This window comes from Haemaphysalis longicornis, unplaced genomic scaffold (assembly GCF_048455015.1).
Source record: "Haemaphysalis longicornis isolate Haplotype H1 unplaced genomic scaffold, Haemaphysalis longicornis Haplotype H1 scaffold_7, whole genome shotgun sequence".
Lineage (NCBI taxonomy): Eukaryota > Metazoa > Arthropoda > Arachnida > Ixodida > Ixodidae > Haemaphysalis > Haemaphysalis longicornis.
The window spans coordinates 150,857,776-150,875,660 of NW_027526422.1; the positions used below are offsets into that span (position 1 = coordinate 150,857,776).

The window sequence follows — 17,885 nt, forward strand, 5'->3', positions numbered from 1 at the left end:
CGCTGCCTGGCCGCTGACATGGCACATACCCACGTGGGAGATTGGCCAGGAATCTTAAGCGAGCCTGAATCGTCCGCCGGGGAGGTGGGGGCAAGTGCGAATGCACTTTATAAGCGACCCCGAACCTTCCGCCGTCCGCATTGCTCCTCCTCCTCTCCCCTAGCAACGGCGCGAGGAGCGGAGAGGAGCGTCCGTAGCAACGGCGCAGCGACGTCACACCCCACGTGACTGCGCGCGCTCCACCACCTCACCGCGGTTTGCGCGGGCGCGCGCCACTCCCCGCACCGCTCTCCGAATGCAACCGAATGCACGCAACCGAATGCGAGCACTGCACGCGTCGTTGAAGATACCGCAGCGGTTGAGGACAAGGCAGTGCGACGAAGGGCCCGTGAAGCCGAGCGCAAGCGGGCGAAGCGGGCTGCGGATCCCGAACTCCGCGCTCGGGAGGCCGAAGGGAGACGTAAGCGGCGCATCGGCTGCGGTGATGAAGGCCGGCAGCGAGACGCCGAACGAAAGCGTGCGAAGCGAGCCGAGGACCGCGAAGGCGTTCTGGCCCGGGAGCGCGCGGCGCGTGAGCATGTGCGGGCCCTCGAATTCGATCGGCCGGACGCGCGCTTCAAGCGAGACTTCCTGGACCGCAGCTTCGGCAACAGCTGCGCCGTGTGCGACCGGCTAAGGTTCGATAACAACCTAAGCTGCATTTCCGGCGTGAGGAACGAGACCAACAGGTTGAACGCGTTGCGGGTTCTTTGGAACGAGTTCGGAAGACGGTCGGGCGAACACCGATGCGAGGACATGGATGCGCAAGACCCGCGGTCGGGGGAGTTTACGTTAACTCACTGGCGAATGCCAACGGATTTTAACTTTACCCCCCTCATAGCATCACCCCGTGCATTCGCACTTAACCATGTTCACCCTCAGGGGAAATGCCTGGGAATTTTTTTGTGTGCAACGGGCGGCGTCGTGCTTTTCGTGGCCCAGCCACCGGGAGGCATGACGCCCTCGAAAAAGAAGTGAGGCTTCACGTGGAATAGGAGTGCGCAAAAGGCCTGCAGGTGTCCTGTGAGGACATTCAGACCAAAGCCCGGCAGTTGGCGCAGCGAGATGGAATCAGCCGGTCAGCATTCAAAGTGAGCCGGGGCTGGGTCCAAAAGTTCATGCGGCACAACGGACTGTCTCTTCGTTGTAGAACGACAATCTGCCAGCATTTACCAGCAGAATACGAGGAACGGCTGGTGGTGTTCCAGCGGTATGTGCTCCAGCTTCGCCGTCAGAAGGACCCCAGTGTATTTCGATATGCCTAGTCGCAGTACGGTCACCACAAAAGGAGCCAAGGACGTGCGCCTGCTCACAACAGGTCACGAGCACACGCGGTTTACGGTGATGCTGTGCTGCACGGCTGATGGGAGGAGGCTGCCGCCATACATAGTGTTTCGACGGAAAACAATCCCAAAAAACGAGCAGTTCCCCAGGAACGTGGTCATCCGCGTGAATGAAAAAGGCTTCATGAATGAAGCGATGGTGAAAGAGTGGTTTCAGACGGTTTGGATGAAGCGACCGGGAGCAGACTTGCACCTTACAAACATGCTGGTCTTGGATTCGTTCAGAGGCCACATTTGCCCAGGCGTGAAGGAAACCATACAGAAGGCCAACACAGACCTGGTCGTCATACCTGGCAGTATGACGTCCCAGCTGCAGCCACTAGACGTCGCCGTCAACAAGCCCTTCAAGGACCGTGTCGCCAAGTTGTACAAAGAGTGGCTCGCGAAGAACGATGCCGCCATAACACCGACGGGACGATGCAAGAAGGCACCCCTGAGCAAAGTTGCGACATGGGTGAAAGATGCGTGGGATGACCTGCCAGCGGAGATAATCCAGACTGGCTTCAAAAAATGCTGCATCTCGAACGCGCTCGATGGCACCGAGGACGACGTCATTTGGGATGCCGAACACGCCAGCGAAACATCCGACGACAGCTTTCCCGACACTTCCGATGATGAGGCTTGTCGCTAGCGAGGTTAGTGGCTGAGGTGAGCCGATTGTAAATAAAGGTGTGTCGTCATGTTGAAATTTTTGTTTCTCGAAAAATATGAGTCGACCTATATTCGAATATTTTTTTTTTTATTTCTCGAAAGGCACTATGTATAGGGGTCGACTTATATTCGTGCTCAACCTATTTTCGAGTAAATACGGTAGGTAATTTTTCTTGTGTTTTAATATGTCATTTAACTGTGGAAGCTTGCATATAGTTTCAGATCTCTTTTATAATTCAATTCTGCAAGACAAAAAATACTGGGCTGATATTCATGAAGCTATTTGCACGTAATATATAGTAAAAATAGTGATTGATCTCCGCCCGCCTGCGGTTTATTATTCCCTTCAAAAAGAACGATGTGACAGCCGAGGCGCTGGCTAACCAATGCTGCTTTTCGATATCGTACGAGCAACTAGCTTTGTAAATCAGGGCCCGCTTTTTTACTCGCAATGCCAAGGATTGCTACAACGGCAGTTATACTGATGAAAAAAAAAAAACTCGTACGGTCTACCTCATTCCAACTGACAGCAACGCGATGTCGGAATTGTGCCTAACTCTACTATCCTGGGCAAACGTTAGTGGGAGTTCTTCTGTGGAAATAACAGTGCGAAACGTGACGCTACCACGTGCGTTTGAAGGCGGCTCTGAGCAGCCGCCAATTCTAGCGCAGCCGCTTACATTCCATCAGATACGCCACATCCGGCCGCCGGTAATGGCCGCCTTTTCTATTCAGTTTCGGTTCCAAAAACGCTGAAGTCGTGAGCCGTTTGCGTCACTCACGTTCATGTTTGAAAAATAGTATTCTGCATTTCGCACTCTTTTCACGTGTACTATTAACATTATTTTTACGTTGTCGAAAATTTCAGTGCAGCTGGCCTTTAAGGCTTCTGAGAGTACACATTCTGTTGATATTTGTATTGGGCAGCAGTGTGACCTGCTGTTGTATGTGTGTGCAGGCACAGCATATCCAACGAGCCCATGGCTGCGAAGTGCTCCAAGGAGGTGCTTTGTACCATGGGGCATGATGTGACAGTCCTCCCCTGTGGCCTGCTGGTGAGCCCCGCCTTTCTTTGGCTCGGTGCTCCGCCTGACAGGCTCGTCTTCAACCCGGCCGAAGGGTCGTATGGGGTGCTCGAGATCAAGTGCCTGTACACCCTTCGGGACAAAAAGGGGGAAGAGCTGGCAAGCAGCTCCTTCTGCAGCGAGCTGACAGAAAATGGCCCAAGGCTCAAACGAACAACTTCTATTATGTGCGAATAAGATGTCCGCACTCAGCTGGAGCGTCTCCGTTGTCTACGGAAAGGATTTCATTCTGATTGAACGAATTCGGTTGAGCTGCACCAAATGAGAGACAATGAAGGACCAGCTCAACTACTTTTATTTTAATACCCTTTTGCCATTCATGGAGAGTGAGGCTGCCATTTAGTTGTCTAGTGTCCAGGGATTCATATTGACATGTGACACTTCTGCTCTTGTTTTAGAGTGCAGCTTGAGCGCCCGGCCCTGGGGTTTTGTGTCATCCCTCGTTGTCGGTTTCATAACTGAGCGAACGAACACCAAAGGCAGACTAGCTAGAGCAAGCAGGAAAGCGAAGGAGGAGACACGGCAAAAGTGTGAGGGGGTGGGTGGTATGTAAGGGTGCCTTGTAGGTCGTGCTCTGTGGCGGAATGCGCTATGAGATAACGCCACAGTATTGCGCACCGTTGTGTGTTCACTCATGACACGATCCCTTCCTGAGATGAAGGAGGTGCTGCCCGAGCAGAGGCTCAGCTCTGCTGATGTCAGAATCCATAGGTTCACGCTGCTGAAGTAAGAGCTATGCGTCGTCACCAGAACAACTTTGCAGTTTGCACTATGTGCTCAAATTTCCCTTAAAGGGACCCTGCAACACTTGCCGTCGCCTACTAGTAATGTATTTTGGGATAAAGTCTATTGTCCCAGAAATCTCCTCCCGCAAGAATTATGAAAATCCGTTCACAATTAACGAAACTACGCACGATGAGAAATCGCGCATAATCGTTCCCTCTCAACTCGAGCGCGGACAAGGCGACGAAAGCTGCGCGCTCTCTCCCGGAGAGGGGGGCGGCTCGCGGCGTTCTCTTCGGCGGCCTTCGATATGTCACATGCCGGGGAGTTTTCTCCTTTTCTCCGCAACGCGGAGGGGCCTATTTCCGGTCTGGTGCCACAAAAAAGCAGGCATGGGTGCCTGCTCGCAAGTGCGCGCTCGGGCTGGTAGGGCGTTTTTGAAGCAATAAACGTTTGTAGTCGAGTGGTCCCGTTGAAAGGGAAGTATTGAGCTCATCACTCAAATTCCGCGCGCACTCAAAACACAAAATAAATGGCAAAACTGTGCCTACAGGTTCAGGCATAGAAAAGGTTCGTACACAGCGATGACAACGACGGAAATGGGAGAATCTAGCCGCGAAGTTGACCAGTGACAGCCGATCGGGCAGCCATGGCCTATGTGACGTCCCTTAGGCCATGCATAATGAGGACAACTGAAGAGAGAGCGGTTTGTTTTTCTGCGTCTTTCACATCGATTTGCGCGCTCACCGCTTCACGTGCACGTGTAATATTTGGCTCAGGTACTCCTGGCAGTGTAATCTAAACGTCGCGCAGGTTTACTTGTACTGCTCAAAGAGTGTTGCAGGGTCCCTTTAAGGGAAATTCCGTTTGTCAGCCAAATCTTTTGTTTCCAAATTATGTAAGTAGAAGCAAGCTAAACACTAAAAAATGGCTAGTGAAGTCACCAGCTATGGTGTAGCTTTTTTTTTTATATAGTATGCCTTGCGGCATAAAACTAGTGTAGCTAATCGAGATTCACTTAATTCACTGGGTGTCGTATCAATATTGTGCACCGAATACTTAGTGGACCAAAGTTGAAGTCTGAACAGGTCAGGGGAGCCTGTTTTTATTATCCATTGCCCTCTATTTCACGAGTGCCTCACAGCCCAGTTGCTGCTTTTGCATGTTAAACTCTCCAAAAATTTTTTTAACTGAATACATTTTAAAGCATCACGGAGTGGGGTCATATAGCTGGATTGCAGATTATAGAGCATCATTTTAGAGCATTTCTTTTTGCGGGTACCCTGCACCTTGTTGACAGTATCGTTGCCATTCTACAGTCATTCTATCTGAGACATACCAACTCGGCACAAGAGGTACCCCGCAGGGAGCCGTTCTCTCTCCCCTACTATTTAACCTCACCATGGCTCGTCTACACCCCCTACTTGATGCCGTTCCAGGCGTTAGATACGCTCTATACGCCGACGACATCACGCTGTGGGAAACACACGGATCATTGGGGCAGATAGAGACCAACCTGCAACAGGTGGCATCGATCGTAGACTCCTACGCTCGCCACTGTGGTCTCGAGTGGTGCCAAAATAAATCTGAATTTGTGCAAGTTCGGCCTTACCCGATATGCATCATCCAAATTGACCTTGCCCTCTCTAGCGGCCCCATTCCGGAAAGGGATGAAATCAGAGTGTTGGGACTATTCATCCACAGGAAAAAACGCATTGACACTACTCTTCACAAACTATGCAAAGTAGGGGACCAAGTGGGCCGTATGGTTCGCAGGGTGTCCAACAAGTGGGGGGGTCTCAAATGCAAGGATGCTTTACGTCTAGCGAATGCATATGTGACCAGCCAACATCTCCACCTCGAACCAACGCCTCGTCGACTTGGGCATGACGAATACATTCGAGGAACTTCAAGAGGCCCACTTGAACAACCAATACCATCGGTTGAGCAGAACGAAAGAAGGCAGGCGACTACTCACCCGCCTTCACATCTCCTACGTCGCACAGGCAGAGGATTGCACTGGCATCCCAGAGGACTGGCGCCCGGCGCTTAAAGTGCATCCTCTGCCCAAGAACATGGACAAAGACACCCACGAAGGTCGACGCGAAGCGCGGGTTAAGGCCGTTGAGAGTTGATACGGCTCTCACCCTGGGGTCTTCTACACGGATGCTGCTGGCCCGCACCATGGGGGATGGTATACGGCCACAGTCCTTCACGAACACAAACAGGTACAGGGACTCACATTCCCTGCCCCTGACATCACGCACGCGGAGGAGGTCGCCATAGCTCTCGCCGCAGCAGATCCCCGCTCCCGAGTCTTCATCACCAACTCCCGGGGAGCCTGTCAAAATTTGGAAAAGGGTCACATCGCCTGCCGGGCTGCTCGCATCCTTAAAAGCTACGACTACCGAAACAACCCCCGAGACCCGTATGGCCAAATGGACCCCCGCACACACAGGTGTCCGCGAAAATGAAGAGGCTGATGCCCCCCCGCCCGCGCCTCTACTACCGGGCACCGCGATAATACCCTGCTCACGGAGGACCTTTCCTTTAATCCGGCTATTACCTTTAGGGAAATAACATCCCACTACCTAACCCTGCATAGACGCTTTCCACCCCCCGCGAAAGGTCTTTCCAAGGCGGAGGAGCGCTGGCTTCTCCGCCTCTACACTAACACACTATTGTGCCCGGCAATACTGCAATTCTTCAATCCGGCTTTCTCTGATGAGTGCCCCCACTGTGCGTGCACGTTTTCGGGCGTGTTTCACATGGTGGGGGCATGCCACTCTAACCCAGCTTACACTCCTTTTCCTTCCTTCCTTCCCCCCCCCCCCCCCCCTTCCCCCCCCCCCCCCTCTTGAGAAAGCTGAGAGGCTGCCTTGCTCGGCTGCTCAACCATAGAGAGCCAACGTGCTCTTGTGGCTAGGGACTCCTCCTAGACATTGTAAAGGGTCGGTCCTTCAGGCCGTCCCTATCTCTCTTTTGTAAATAGCTAAATAAATGTTTTTCACCAAGTACGTCTCGAATGCATGCATCGGAGCTAAAGTTGACAACCCATCTATAAGTGTCGCATTTAGTAAGCTAGAATTCAGCTGTGATGATTCAAGTGCGCTGTATTTGTCTTGCGTCCCAAAAGGCCGTGGATCAGTGTTTGTAGAGCGAAGAATTCTCCACTGTCTTTTCAACGAAGTTAGTTGCTCAATTCATAGAAGCTTATCTGAAAATTGTGGTGTCATTTCAAGCCTATATTGACCCGACTGTTTTCCATCCTTTGAATAGTTGGCCATGTTTTGTGTGTTGTGTTTTGGCCAATTCAAGTTTCACTATTTTACGAACTGGCTGCCCTCACCTAAAGAGAGCTATTCATGGCAACAAATCACAAGCATTTTTTCAGACACCTGGTGATCCTTGTGCAAACCATCCCAATGCATTTGCAAGCTCAAAAACAACATACAGTAATACCTCGTTAACTGGAAGTAGTAAAAACCGGGAAATATTTCAAGATAAGCCGATTTTCGAAACAAGCAAAGTTGCGCGAATTGCCATGAAATATCGAGTTCTTTGAAAAAAGGGTGCTGCTACTTACCAGTTCTTCAACATCAGCTTTCTATCTTGCTTTTCATAAAGGTTTGAAAGAGAAAAAAAAACATACAAGAGACGTTCACCGGCTGGGTTTCGTGGCTCTGCAATTTTATTTAGCAGAAAAGAACTGCGTAATGCTGGTCTGCTTTGCAGCCGCACTCGGCCCTAGTAAAGAGTCCTCTAGCTGCTTGACGCATCGCATGAGCCGATCTTCCCCGCCGGTGCTCTCCACTGGGTTTTTCTCCGCACGACACAGCTGTATGTTCTAGTACACTGCACCTCTGCGCGTGTCTCTACCGTTACATGACGTGCCACAGGGTTGCTTGACGAAGTTGATCTGCCTCTATGCTCCGACTTCACGTTCGGGAAAAACATCGGTTTTGTGGTAGGCCCGGCTAAACGAGAAAAAAAAAATCAAGGGATTTAGGCGCGCCAGCATCGCCCGAATCTTGTGAAACGGTCCGCGGCGGCAAAATTTTCGTTCCACTCTCAGTCAAGATTTTGAGATATCCGCAGTTTGGCCCAAAAATACTTCGAAATAAAAGGCAACAAATACATGGGACGTATACGAAATGGTTCGGGGCCGCAAAAAATTTCGACTTAGCCGATTTTTCGAGATATGCGAGTTCGAGTTAACGAGGTATTACTGTACTTATTTTTGAAATGACCTCTGCAAGTGGACTCACAAATTTTCTGTGCGACTGATACAAAGAGGAAAACGCGGAAGAATGAAACCGATAGTCACGATGATCAACACTGTGAACACCAAACTACATAAATCAATTAACACTAAGACCAAATTACATCAAGGCTCAACTGTGCTAAATGTTGCAGCCCAGCAGAGAACTCTTCAACCTCTGGTGAGGGCTTAGTGACACTAGATAAGGTTACAGAGTATCAACACTCTCTTCTCTGTTCCATGCCGCCATGATCGTTGGTCAGTTCACATCACGTGACATTTGTTTACACTGCGAGGGTTCATGGGTACCACCATTTTGTTGTTTATGTGTTTTCTGTCGGTCAACTGTGGTAGTCTCAGCCTGTCCTCCCTGTTCTGTGGCTGCACGCCTCTGGCGTCGTTCCAAATGCGAATCAAAGATAACACGCTTCGCAGCATTACAGCTGCAGAAGTATGTCCGAATATGCTGAGCTGCTGCGTCTTGGGCAGTGGTGTTTACAAATGACCTCGTCAACGTTATCAGTGAGGCCACAGAAATGGCAATCTGGCAACACTGAAAAACACCAAAATGGCTGCCATTGCTCACTTGTACACCTCAGTGACTGTACTCTGTATCTTATCTAGTGGCACTAGTGAGGGCTATATTCTCCTGTGCCTTGCTAGCATATACCTGTGTCTTTATGGTTATCTTTCAACCCAGAGACACCTACTACTGTCCAAACCACCACTGTTATTTTCTCACACCACACATCCCTCACACACCTTGCTGCACGAGTCTGAAACTTGGTAATCCCTACACTTACCTTTATATTTGGCCAGATATAAAGAATGAGCTTAACGGCTTCGAAACCTTGAACAACAAAAAAGCAATCTCCTGGCAGCAACTCAAACGATCCTTTGGTCCGTTTAAAAAAGAACAAAATGCTGGCAAAATATTTCTGAGTGACAGCCCCTTAAATATTGGCATCCACTTGCACAATGATCAATCTAAGCAGCATCTCGCATCCATGCACAAAGCCCTTCAGAATTCTGGCACTCTTGGGAGACATCTACACAGTTGTCAGGTTTGACTGTAACTAGAACAATAAAAAACATTCTTTTTGCTGCATGGCAATTTTATAGGGTTTTTATAAATTCAGACTGAAAAAAAAAAACAGGAAATACTGCATACGAAGCAATGCGAGTGTTGGCAAAAGCTGGAGTTGGCAGCCAAATACCCTTTTGGCAGACTAGTAGAAAATGCAATGACTCAATACAATTTTTTGACACACATTAAGACTTGCTTTCGCGATGACAAGCTGCCTTTTGAATTCTGAGGAAGTTCATGACCAACCTATGAAAAAAAAGGTAAATGGCAGTTCAACGCACTTCACACAGAACACTCTTCAGTTTCTTCCTAAGGCTGAGCTCAAAGTGGATTCTAGTACAAGCCAGTTTAGCCTTAAATTCCACATCCCTAATCCACGAAAAATAAATGTATCTAAAACACCATTCGAATTCCTTTCTGTGCAAAAGCTGTAACATTATTCATTCAGGTTTTCTGCACAAGTACATATAGCAGTTTGTCCCCAATAGAACCATCAAACTGATGTCTGGCTGCCATCCTGTCTATGCTCCTTGTTGTGTTCGTGTTCTCTTGCACTCATGCAGACGTTTCGTAATCAGCAACTAGCCCAACCTGTGTTGAATGAGCCTCTTTACCATAATTTTGCAGTCATGCACTCGGCCTTACACATATGGAATGTGTTTAGGGTAAGCTGGGGTTACACCAAGACTATTACCTAAATGCCGAGTCCACAGGAGATATCGAACTTATTAATGCTGTTGAAATTGTGGCCAGAAACTGTGTATTCATACATTTCCAATGCTTCAGGATGAGTTTCAAAACGGTGCCAGCAGCTCCGTTTTCTACAGACTGGACCAGTAATATGATTCTCGGGAATGCGGAGTGAAGGTACTGACAAGAGTCCTTTCCCACGCTGTGAGGACATGATTCGCACCAGAGTTGGAGCACCAGCAGGTTGAACAAAGCAAAGTCTGGGCATTGTGGAAGCAATCACAATGCAGGTCCAAAGGATATCACACAATCCACCTTCACCAGTCCTTCGCAAGTTGGGAGGCATACCATAACAGTCATGGAGTAACGTGGCTGACCTATACAGATCGTTGACCATAGCCCAGTTTAGACGGTACACTGTGCAGCCACTTCCAACCCCTTTAAGTATGATTGGTGATTAACCGTTCAGCCTTGCGACACGAGCACAAAATGAACTAGTTCTTTCGTGCCACGAAAGATCATCATACCTTGTGTGCTCCTGGACAATGCGCACTTTTCCAGTTGCTTGGCTGCTGTTGCTACTCCTGCTCCCAGGTCATACCAAGACATCCCGATTCAGTCTTCTGCAAGGAATTTCGAACAAACACTTTTTTGGACAAAAATTTTCAATCACTCTCTTGTTGATCCTGTCCAAGCAAATGGACAGGACTCACTTGCACACCTCAGCCTCTCAGAAAGCCGATGATAAATAAATTTTGCGCCAGCTTGTTTTATGCAGTCCAGGGTTCGGCAAAAGTCCGTCTGGTCAGGCTGTGAATTCATAACAAAGTTGCAGTCACTGACCAAGTCAAACGCACAATTTATACACTTGGTATCCCATAAGAAATCCTTGTTCGTAATCTCAACTTATTTTAGGTAAAATCTCGTAATGACAGCGGCAGCAGCAAATTCCAGTCGGCGTTTCAGACTGGCCAATGACTGTCAAATGTTGCCAGATTGAAAATTGCTTGTAAGTTGTTTGTTCCTGCTTATGAGGAATGTACACACCCATGCTACTTCCTAAGTGATGCGTCACATTTGAACTTTGAAAACTGATCGAACCTTAGCAATTTCAAAGTTTGCGCTCCTGCAGACTTTCAAAGCATTGCAAAGTTTCTGCTGCATTTTTTGCTCAAGAGTCAAAGGATCTAAGATTTTATATGGTATGTAAAGCTTACATACTAAAACCTGCACTATGTTAGATAAAACATTAGGACACCATGTTTGGAGCTGACTTGGAGCTGTGGAAAGCGGCAAATGTAAATTGAATTGAGCAAACCTCTAGCGTGTTATCTTGGGAGGAACAAGACGGAAAAGGAACAGCATGAGAGGTGAGCAGGAAAGAGAAGGGAGGCATTTACTTGCCAGGGGCACCAGTCGACTATCGTCTTTCGTCGACATTTGCAACGAGAGGAGCAGATACGCGGCTATATTTTTAAATTTTTACTGGCGGCGTAGAACGCCTTTCAGAAAATATTCCTGGCTATGCCAGTGCATCAAATGATACACACTACACCTTGTTTGAGTCCTGGGTACCCTGCATGCGTACCCTTATGTGTAAGAAATGAAATTAGGTAATCATCAATTGCATGACAGCTCATCACCAAATCGCACTATCATACTCCACATCAAGGGCTTGTGCAAATGTTTTTGAATAAATGAATGGTTCATAAATCCCGTGCTATACCCAGCCTTTCTTGTCATTGAAGCATTTTGTAATTGATATAGCATGTACAACCCACCTCAGACAATTGAGTGACCGAACCAAAAAGAAATGCTTACGACCTCACTTTTTTGTTCAGATGCTTTGATTTTTTTTTATTGCGGCACTACTCGCAACTTCAAATTAACGAGGCAAACGCGCGATGTGCGGCGTATGAACGCATTTGCACGGGCAGCATCTTTGGTGCCGCACGCTCCTTGGAGAGATGAAAGTGCCGAAAAACAACCGCGTGATGAGACGTATCTTGCCAACAACAACAAAATTCTTTCGTTTCCCACAAGCATCTGTCCCGGCCTAGTGAAAAAAAGAGGATGCACACATGGTGAGAAGTGTGCAAAAGGCCTTCAACCCTGCAGTTAGGCGTATACCTTTTGCCTTTTCCATTTGGGTTTTTGCTCTATGATTTCCATATTGTGCTTGCATTGTGCCACCAGTTTCTGAAGCACACGCTACAAGACAGGGTGCACAGCCAAGGTATATCGGTGGTATCAAGTGACCATCGAGATGAAAGCCTATGCTATATATAGCGCCAATTAGCTTAGCCACAGTCAGCACATATTGAAATTTGACACAAATCGTCAGATCAGCTGTTCATCACTAGGCTGAGCTAAATGCGCCGAATGCCTCGCGCTCCATGTTCACTTTTTTTTTTTTCATTTTTTCATCATGACAGTGTGTTTCGACGTGCAACTTTAACCCACGACCCCAGCGGGCACTCCTGTTTGAATTTGGAGCCACCGCAGCCTGGAAGCAGACGATGCACCTCCGTTGCTATAGCAAATAACCACAGGCACAGAGAGCAGTGGAGGTGAGATCACGTGCATAAAACCTCCCCTATTATTGTCACGTATACGAGTTCCAGATAAGGATGTTCTACCCCTCTGTATTGATTGATGGGTATGCAGTGAGTTAATCCCCGATTTTCTTCAACCTGCTTCTGTAGCCCTACCATGTGAAGCATTGCGGTGGACTCAAAGGGCATCTTTCAACCCTAAATGGCTGCTCGTCTGCCGCATGCATACTGTCGTTCCCAAGTGAAGAAACACCCAGTGTCTTGGTATATCACACAAAGTAACAGTAGAGCTTTACCATAGCTGGTACCGTACGCTGCCCAACTGTGTACCATGACCCGACTGCACGTGTGAGCCCATTCCGCACGCTGACCCGGCAGTTTGCTAGCATGCCAGCACAGTACCCTTGCGGTGTCACGCCGGCCAATTGGGCCTGCCTGTGCTGTTTGCCACTTCTAACATGGCACTCAAGTTTGTCAGAAGAGAAATGGTTTGGGCGTGTTGGTTCATTATCACACAGAAAACAAACGCTATTTAAAATAACAGAACGAGGCGTGGACGGGACAAGCTGTGCTAGCAGTCTTTAAGTCCGACCAAAAGGTGTCATTGAAAAAGGTCAAGTGTCGCGCTAAGCAGTTGTGTGAGCAGCTCAACCTTATCTCTCTCTCTCTCTCTCTCAACCTTATGAAACCTGTCAAGCAAATAGAGAGCAGCGACAATGTCTCTCTAGAAATGTTTTTTGGGGCAAAAACTCATAAGGTGGAATACCGGTTTCGCGTAATTGTTTCCGAGGCAGGGACATGGCAAAAGTGTGTCGCGGACTTCTTGCAGGACAAGCTTAAGTTGCTGGACGTTGCCGACCCGTTTCTTACAAAACATTTCGCCGCCGTAATTGATTTTTTCAAGACAAATGACCATGCAAGTATAACTGCCTTTTATGCCGACATAAAAGATTTGTTTTATTCTTTGCCACATGAAGGTTTGCTATCCAGTGTCGAGGCGGCCACTGATGATTTCGGTGCGGTCGAATTTCTGAACGCTTGTGGTGTGAGCACGAGTGGATTCTTGGAGCTTATTTCAACTTTCGTTTCATTTGACAGTAACATTTACCTGCAAAAGCAGGGTTTTGTATTGGGTTGTGCATCGCACCAGTTTTAAGTGATTTGTTTTTAGCCCGTTGTGACAATGCCCTCTTTGTTGAAAATTTTCAGATACGTCGATGACTTTTTAATTGTTTTGGACACCATGTTTTATTGACCCTTCAGCCATGAACAGCATTAATGCTGCTTTATCATTGTCTCCCCCTGTTGTGTAGCGTATCTTAGCCGATTTTAATGCCTGTTTTACGCCGCTCACTTTTACGTTTGAATTCCCCGAGCATGACAGCATCAGGTTTTTAGATATGTGGCTGCGTTTTGAAGATGATCACGTGTGTTGGGTGTACAAGCCTAGTCCCAACAAGCCGCCCCTGCCGTACAGCTTGGCACACTCTAAGCTGGTTAAGAGGAGTATTGTACTGTCTTTCTTGTCTAGCGCTCTCCGCAAGTCATGCCAACACGCCGTGGATGAAAGCCTTGACATGCAGGTGGCACGTTTGGAAGCTGCGGGTTTTCCCAGGCAGGTTATTGTTTCCGTCGCGGAAAGCTTGCATCGCAAAAGTCTCGTTTGAGCGATGAGCAGAAGGCAGAAAACCCGAGGCAGGAAAAAAAAAAGAAGAGCTAAAGAAAAGATAGCTGTTATCCCATACATACATAAAATCTCGCATAACGTCAAGAAAGTTGGGCAGCGTTCAGGGTTCAAGGTCGTGTTCATGGTGCCTAACAAGCTTCTGGCTTTGTGCAGGTTGAGCTGTCCCATGCGTGCGCGGAAACTCATTTGCGCTATCAAGCAGAGAGACACCTTTGTGAAATGCCGACATAGCGTTGTCTACAAAATTCCTCTGTCGTGTGGCAGACACTATATCGGCCAGACCGGCAGATGCTTAAACATTTGCCTACAAGAGCACAAGAACAAGGTCAGGAGCGTTGCCACCGACGGCCAGCTGGCTGCCCATTGTAAAAAATGTGTCTCGGGAAACACGTGTCATCCTCTGTATGACCAAACAACTGTCTTGTATTTTCACCACTCAGGCCTGACAAGAGAAATTGTGGAAGCGGCAGAGATAGCAAGGTCTGGGTATCAATGCGTCGGCAGGCCGTCTGTAGCCTTATCGAAACTTGAATTGGATTTCTTGTCGTGGGCGGTACGTCAGTGATTTTTCTTGTTTTGCCCATCGTTTTGATGTTTGCCTTTCCTTCCTCCTCTCTTCATGCTAGCCAGACGTGTTTATAAGCGCTGGTTCTGCAATAAACGTTGTATTGAAAGTTTTGCACTCGTCCTGTGTTTTTAAATAGCGCTTGTTTTCTGTGTGACTCAAGTTTGGACTGATGAAGTTTGGAGGTGAAAGTATGCCCCTGTCTCAGCCTTTAGCTTTTCTTGTTCATTGCTAAGGATGTTTTTGAGGGGAGATGCTCCACGAAAACTTTTTCTTTAATATTGTACCTAAGGCTATCAAGCTTGGTCATAAATGGAGTTTTTAATTCACGATGCCTACGAGGCGCATCGACGTAAGCGCGCATAGAAGTACGCACTGCCGCACACTACGCCAGCGAGCCCGTGGCAACGGAAGTCCCTGCGCCAGCCGGTGTATCAGGCCTATGCTACTGGGCCTGCTTCAACCGAAGCCCGCTTTGAGGATGTAAGGACTTCTTTTTATTTAGGTGGCAATCGATTTTCAACATGCCAATAAAAATACATTTGCCTTCGTACCCAGAAAACGTCAGTCTTACCTCGTTTGCCATGGGAACTCCTTCACGGCGACTTGTGGCCTTTTTCTTCCTCCATGCACGACGCCAACCGTGCCGTGTACAAAAAAAGATGTGCCTACAGGGCTCAAAGTAACTTCGACGTTAGAAAGCGCAATATTCCCATTCTGCGCGCTATAGAGTTCCATTATTAAACTGTATTACGCCTGTCACCAAACTAATCACTGGCAAATGCGCCTAATAAGAGCAGCACGTGCCTTCGTCGTACTCGTTTTGACGACTTTCTTTGTAATGATCTAACCCACACTACGGTGCGGCATCCACCTGCGCCGCTTGACTGCGAAGCGGATTCCTGTATCCTCTTTTCCAATTGCACCGCCAGGAGGCAACAACAACAGTAAGCTGCTTGTAACATTACGGCGATGGGTAGATTGCGAACGGAACTGTCCTTTCTGAAAGACCTTTGCCGCTAAAAAAGAGATATATCCCTAGTGCAGATCGGTGAGTAAGCCTGCCGCAGGCAAAGAACGCCGCGGTGTTTTTCTGTGTGTGCGACTTCAGAAACCATCTTCTACAGGTTTCTTCACCCGTTCCGGTGGGGCGACACCTCGAAATTGAAAAGCCCCAACCACATGGAGCGATTTTGCGAGCGACTTGGGGCGCGACGCGACTAGCGACGAACTACTTTTCGCCGCGCACCAAGTCGCTCATCGAATCGCCCGGTTCCGAAGCGGCTAAAAGGAGGAAAGAAATCCTTGGGTCACGTGATCAAAACGTGACGTCACTTGACTTGTTTTTGGCCGCCTAGGGACAACGCCGAAGTAGGCGCAGCAATGGACCTCTCCCGGGGTACGTCACGCAGCGGCCGTGACGTCACGGCGAGCGCACGTGCTGGGTGTGGCCGGGAGGGTGGTTGGCAAAACACTCGGACCCGCGCGCCGCGCGTATGCAGTGAGGCTGCATTAGACGCGCGCAAAAGTGGAGTTTGTGTTTATGTGTTCGGTTTTCTGATGCCGGTGGGTTGCTGTGCTCTCGGCTAAGCAAATCGTGCGAGCAAAATCAGCGGCATCAGGCTTTGCCGCGTCCCCAAACAGGTAAATTCGGCAGGTATTGTGGATGCGCGCAATGCGCCGAAGAGGCTGGCAGCCCAAGCAGCGACATCGTCCGCTCTTACTCATAGCAACGTTTCTCATTCTCGAACTTCTGCTGTTCTTCAAAGCGCAGTCATATCGTCTACATTAGCAGTCCGCGCTCATTACTGCCATGAAATGATGCTGTTTATTAACCATCTGCTATCATGTAGTACCAGCAGAAATAGTACCGGGGGTTGGGGTCAGATGGAAACTTTCTTGCTGGGAAATATTGTCATGTTTTGATGAGATAGAGTACTGTATTAAAAATACAATGAATGCCTGACCTGCAATAGCTACGCGAAATAAATGTTTCGAAGAAGTATCCGCGATAGCCGCCTGCCGCCAAATCGACCACGACAGGTTTGGTTGTATGGGGAGATCTGTTCAAGACGAACGAAATTCATTGCTTGTAAATGCAATAAAGTTTTACCTTGATCAATAGTATTATGCCTTGAGGACGCGGCAAAACTGACATGCTTGCCGTGCTCACATGCATGTAGCATCATGCCTTCGGCGTGAGATGGGCCGCTCACGCGTCTCGAAAAAACTCGATATCTGTTGGCCCTAAGCGAACGGACTCAGTGAATGTATTCTTTTGTTGCGGCCTCCCGACGCCGGCGAATTCAGCGGGTGTACAAGGACACTAACTTTAACTATCATGAAATAACGAGTACGGATAATTATTTCAGTGCCACTGTCGCAAGCTAGACGCACTAACAATATGTGGCTGCTATGTTACTCTCACAATGGCGATGAGCCGTTTCGCGATTTTACTGGGGAAAAATGTAACAAAGCAATCGGTCACCTACGTAGAGCACGACATCATCGCGATAATTTTATTTGAATAATTTTTGGTTTTTGCTCTTTATATTTTTGTTTTGTTGCTGCTAATTTTACTTTTTAATCTTTTCATGCTTTGCCTTCTTTTTAATCTTTTCATGCTTTACCTTTCCTTTCCCCCCTCGACATGAAATCGTTCGTAAGCCACTGTATCCGGGCGACGCAGAGATACCAAGAACAGGGAGCGTATACGCTGCCTGAGGCACCGCGCTCAGCTTAAGCGGACCTCGAAAACAACAATGAATGAGCTTTCCTTGGTATGTGTCCTAACATAAAGCATCATAACAAAACATTCTTGGAACGCGTCGCAAACGCACCAATCTTCAGAATGACTCGTTAATGCTGTCACGCACTGATTATCCGAAAGCGTCACTCGTCATATACGAAAGTGTTGCGGAGGTTGTTGGTGCAGAAAGCTACATGGAGGTGCGACGTCCGCAGCTAGGATAGCTAGACCACCACCTGTAATGTAGGCGGCCAGCGACGGCCCGAACCATCGGCACATCGTTCTTTTCGGGCACCGCGCGGCCGGGCCGGCGGCGCAGGCGCGTTCTGCCAACCGAAGCCGCATTTCGCGGCCGCCAGCAGGCGCCACCCGTCGCGCACGTGCGCTTCGTGACGTCACGGTGTTTACATACAGGGAACGATTTGAGGTGTCTACATACAGCCCCGAGGG

General features: G+C 48.5%; 1 protein-coding gene across 3 annotated transcripts; it reads right to left on the reverse strand.

Moving 5' to 3' along the window:
• Positions 1 to 5,476: 5,476 nt before the first annotated feature.
• LOC144147128 (uncharacterized) lies at positions 5,477 to 15,752 on the reverse strand. Of its 3 annotated transcripts, XM_077679202.1 has the most exons (4): positions 15,261 to 15,752; positions 10,601 to 10,689; positions 10,407 to 10,502; positions 5,477 to 6,182 (listed from the first exon to the last, which is right to left on the reverse strand). In XM_077679202.1, the coding sequence occupies exons 3-4, from the start codon at positions 10,486 to 10,488 to the stop codon at positions 5,812 to 5,814; spliced, it is 453 nt and encodes a 150-aa protein (XP_077535328.1). In that variant the 5' UTR covers positions 10,489 to 10,502; positions 10,601 to 10,689; positions 15,261 to 15,752; the 3' UTR covers positions 5,477 to 5,811. The 3 variants fall into 3 exon arrangements, 2 of the variants coding, with proteins under 2 accessions (XP_077535328.1, XP_077535327.1); XM_077679201.1 differs by lacking the exon at positions 10,601 to 10,689 and having other exon boundaries at positions 15,261 to 15,581; XR_013317830.1 differs by lacking the exons at positions 5,477 to 6,182; positions 10,601 to 10,689 and adding an exon at positions 7,511 to 7,818 and having other exon boundaries at positions 15,261 to 15,571.
• Between the last annotated feature and the right edge of the window lie 2,133 nt (positions 15,753 to 17,885).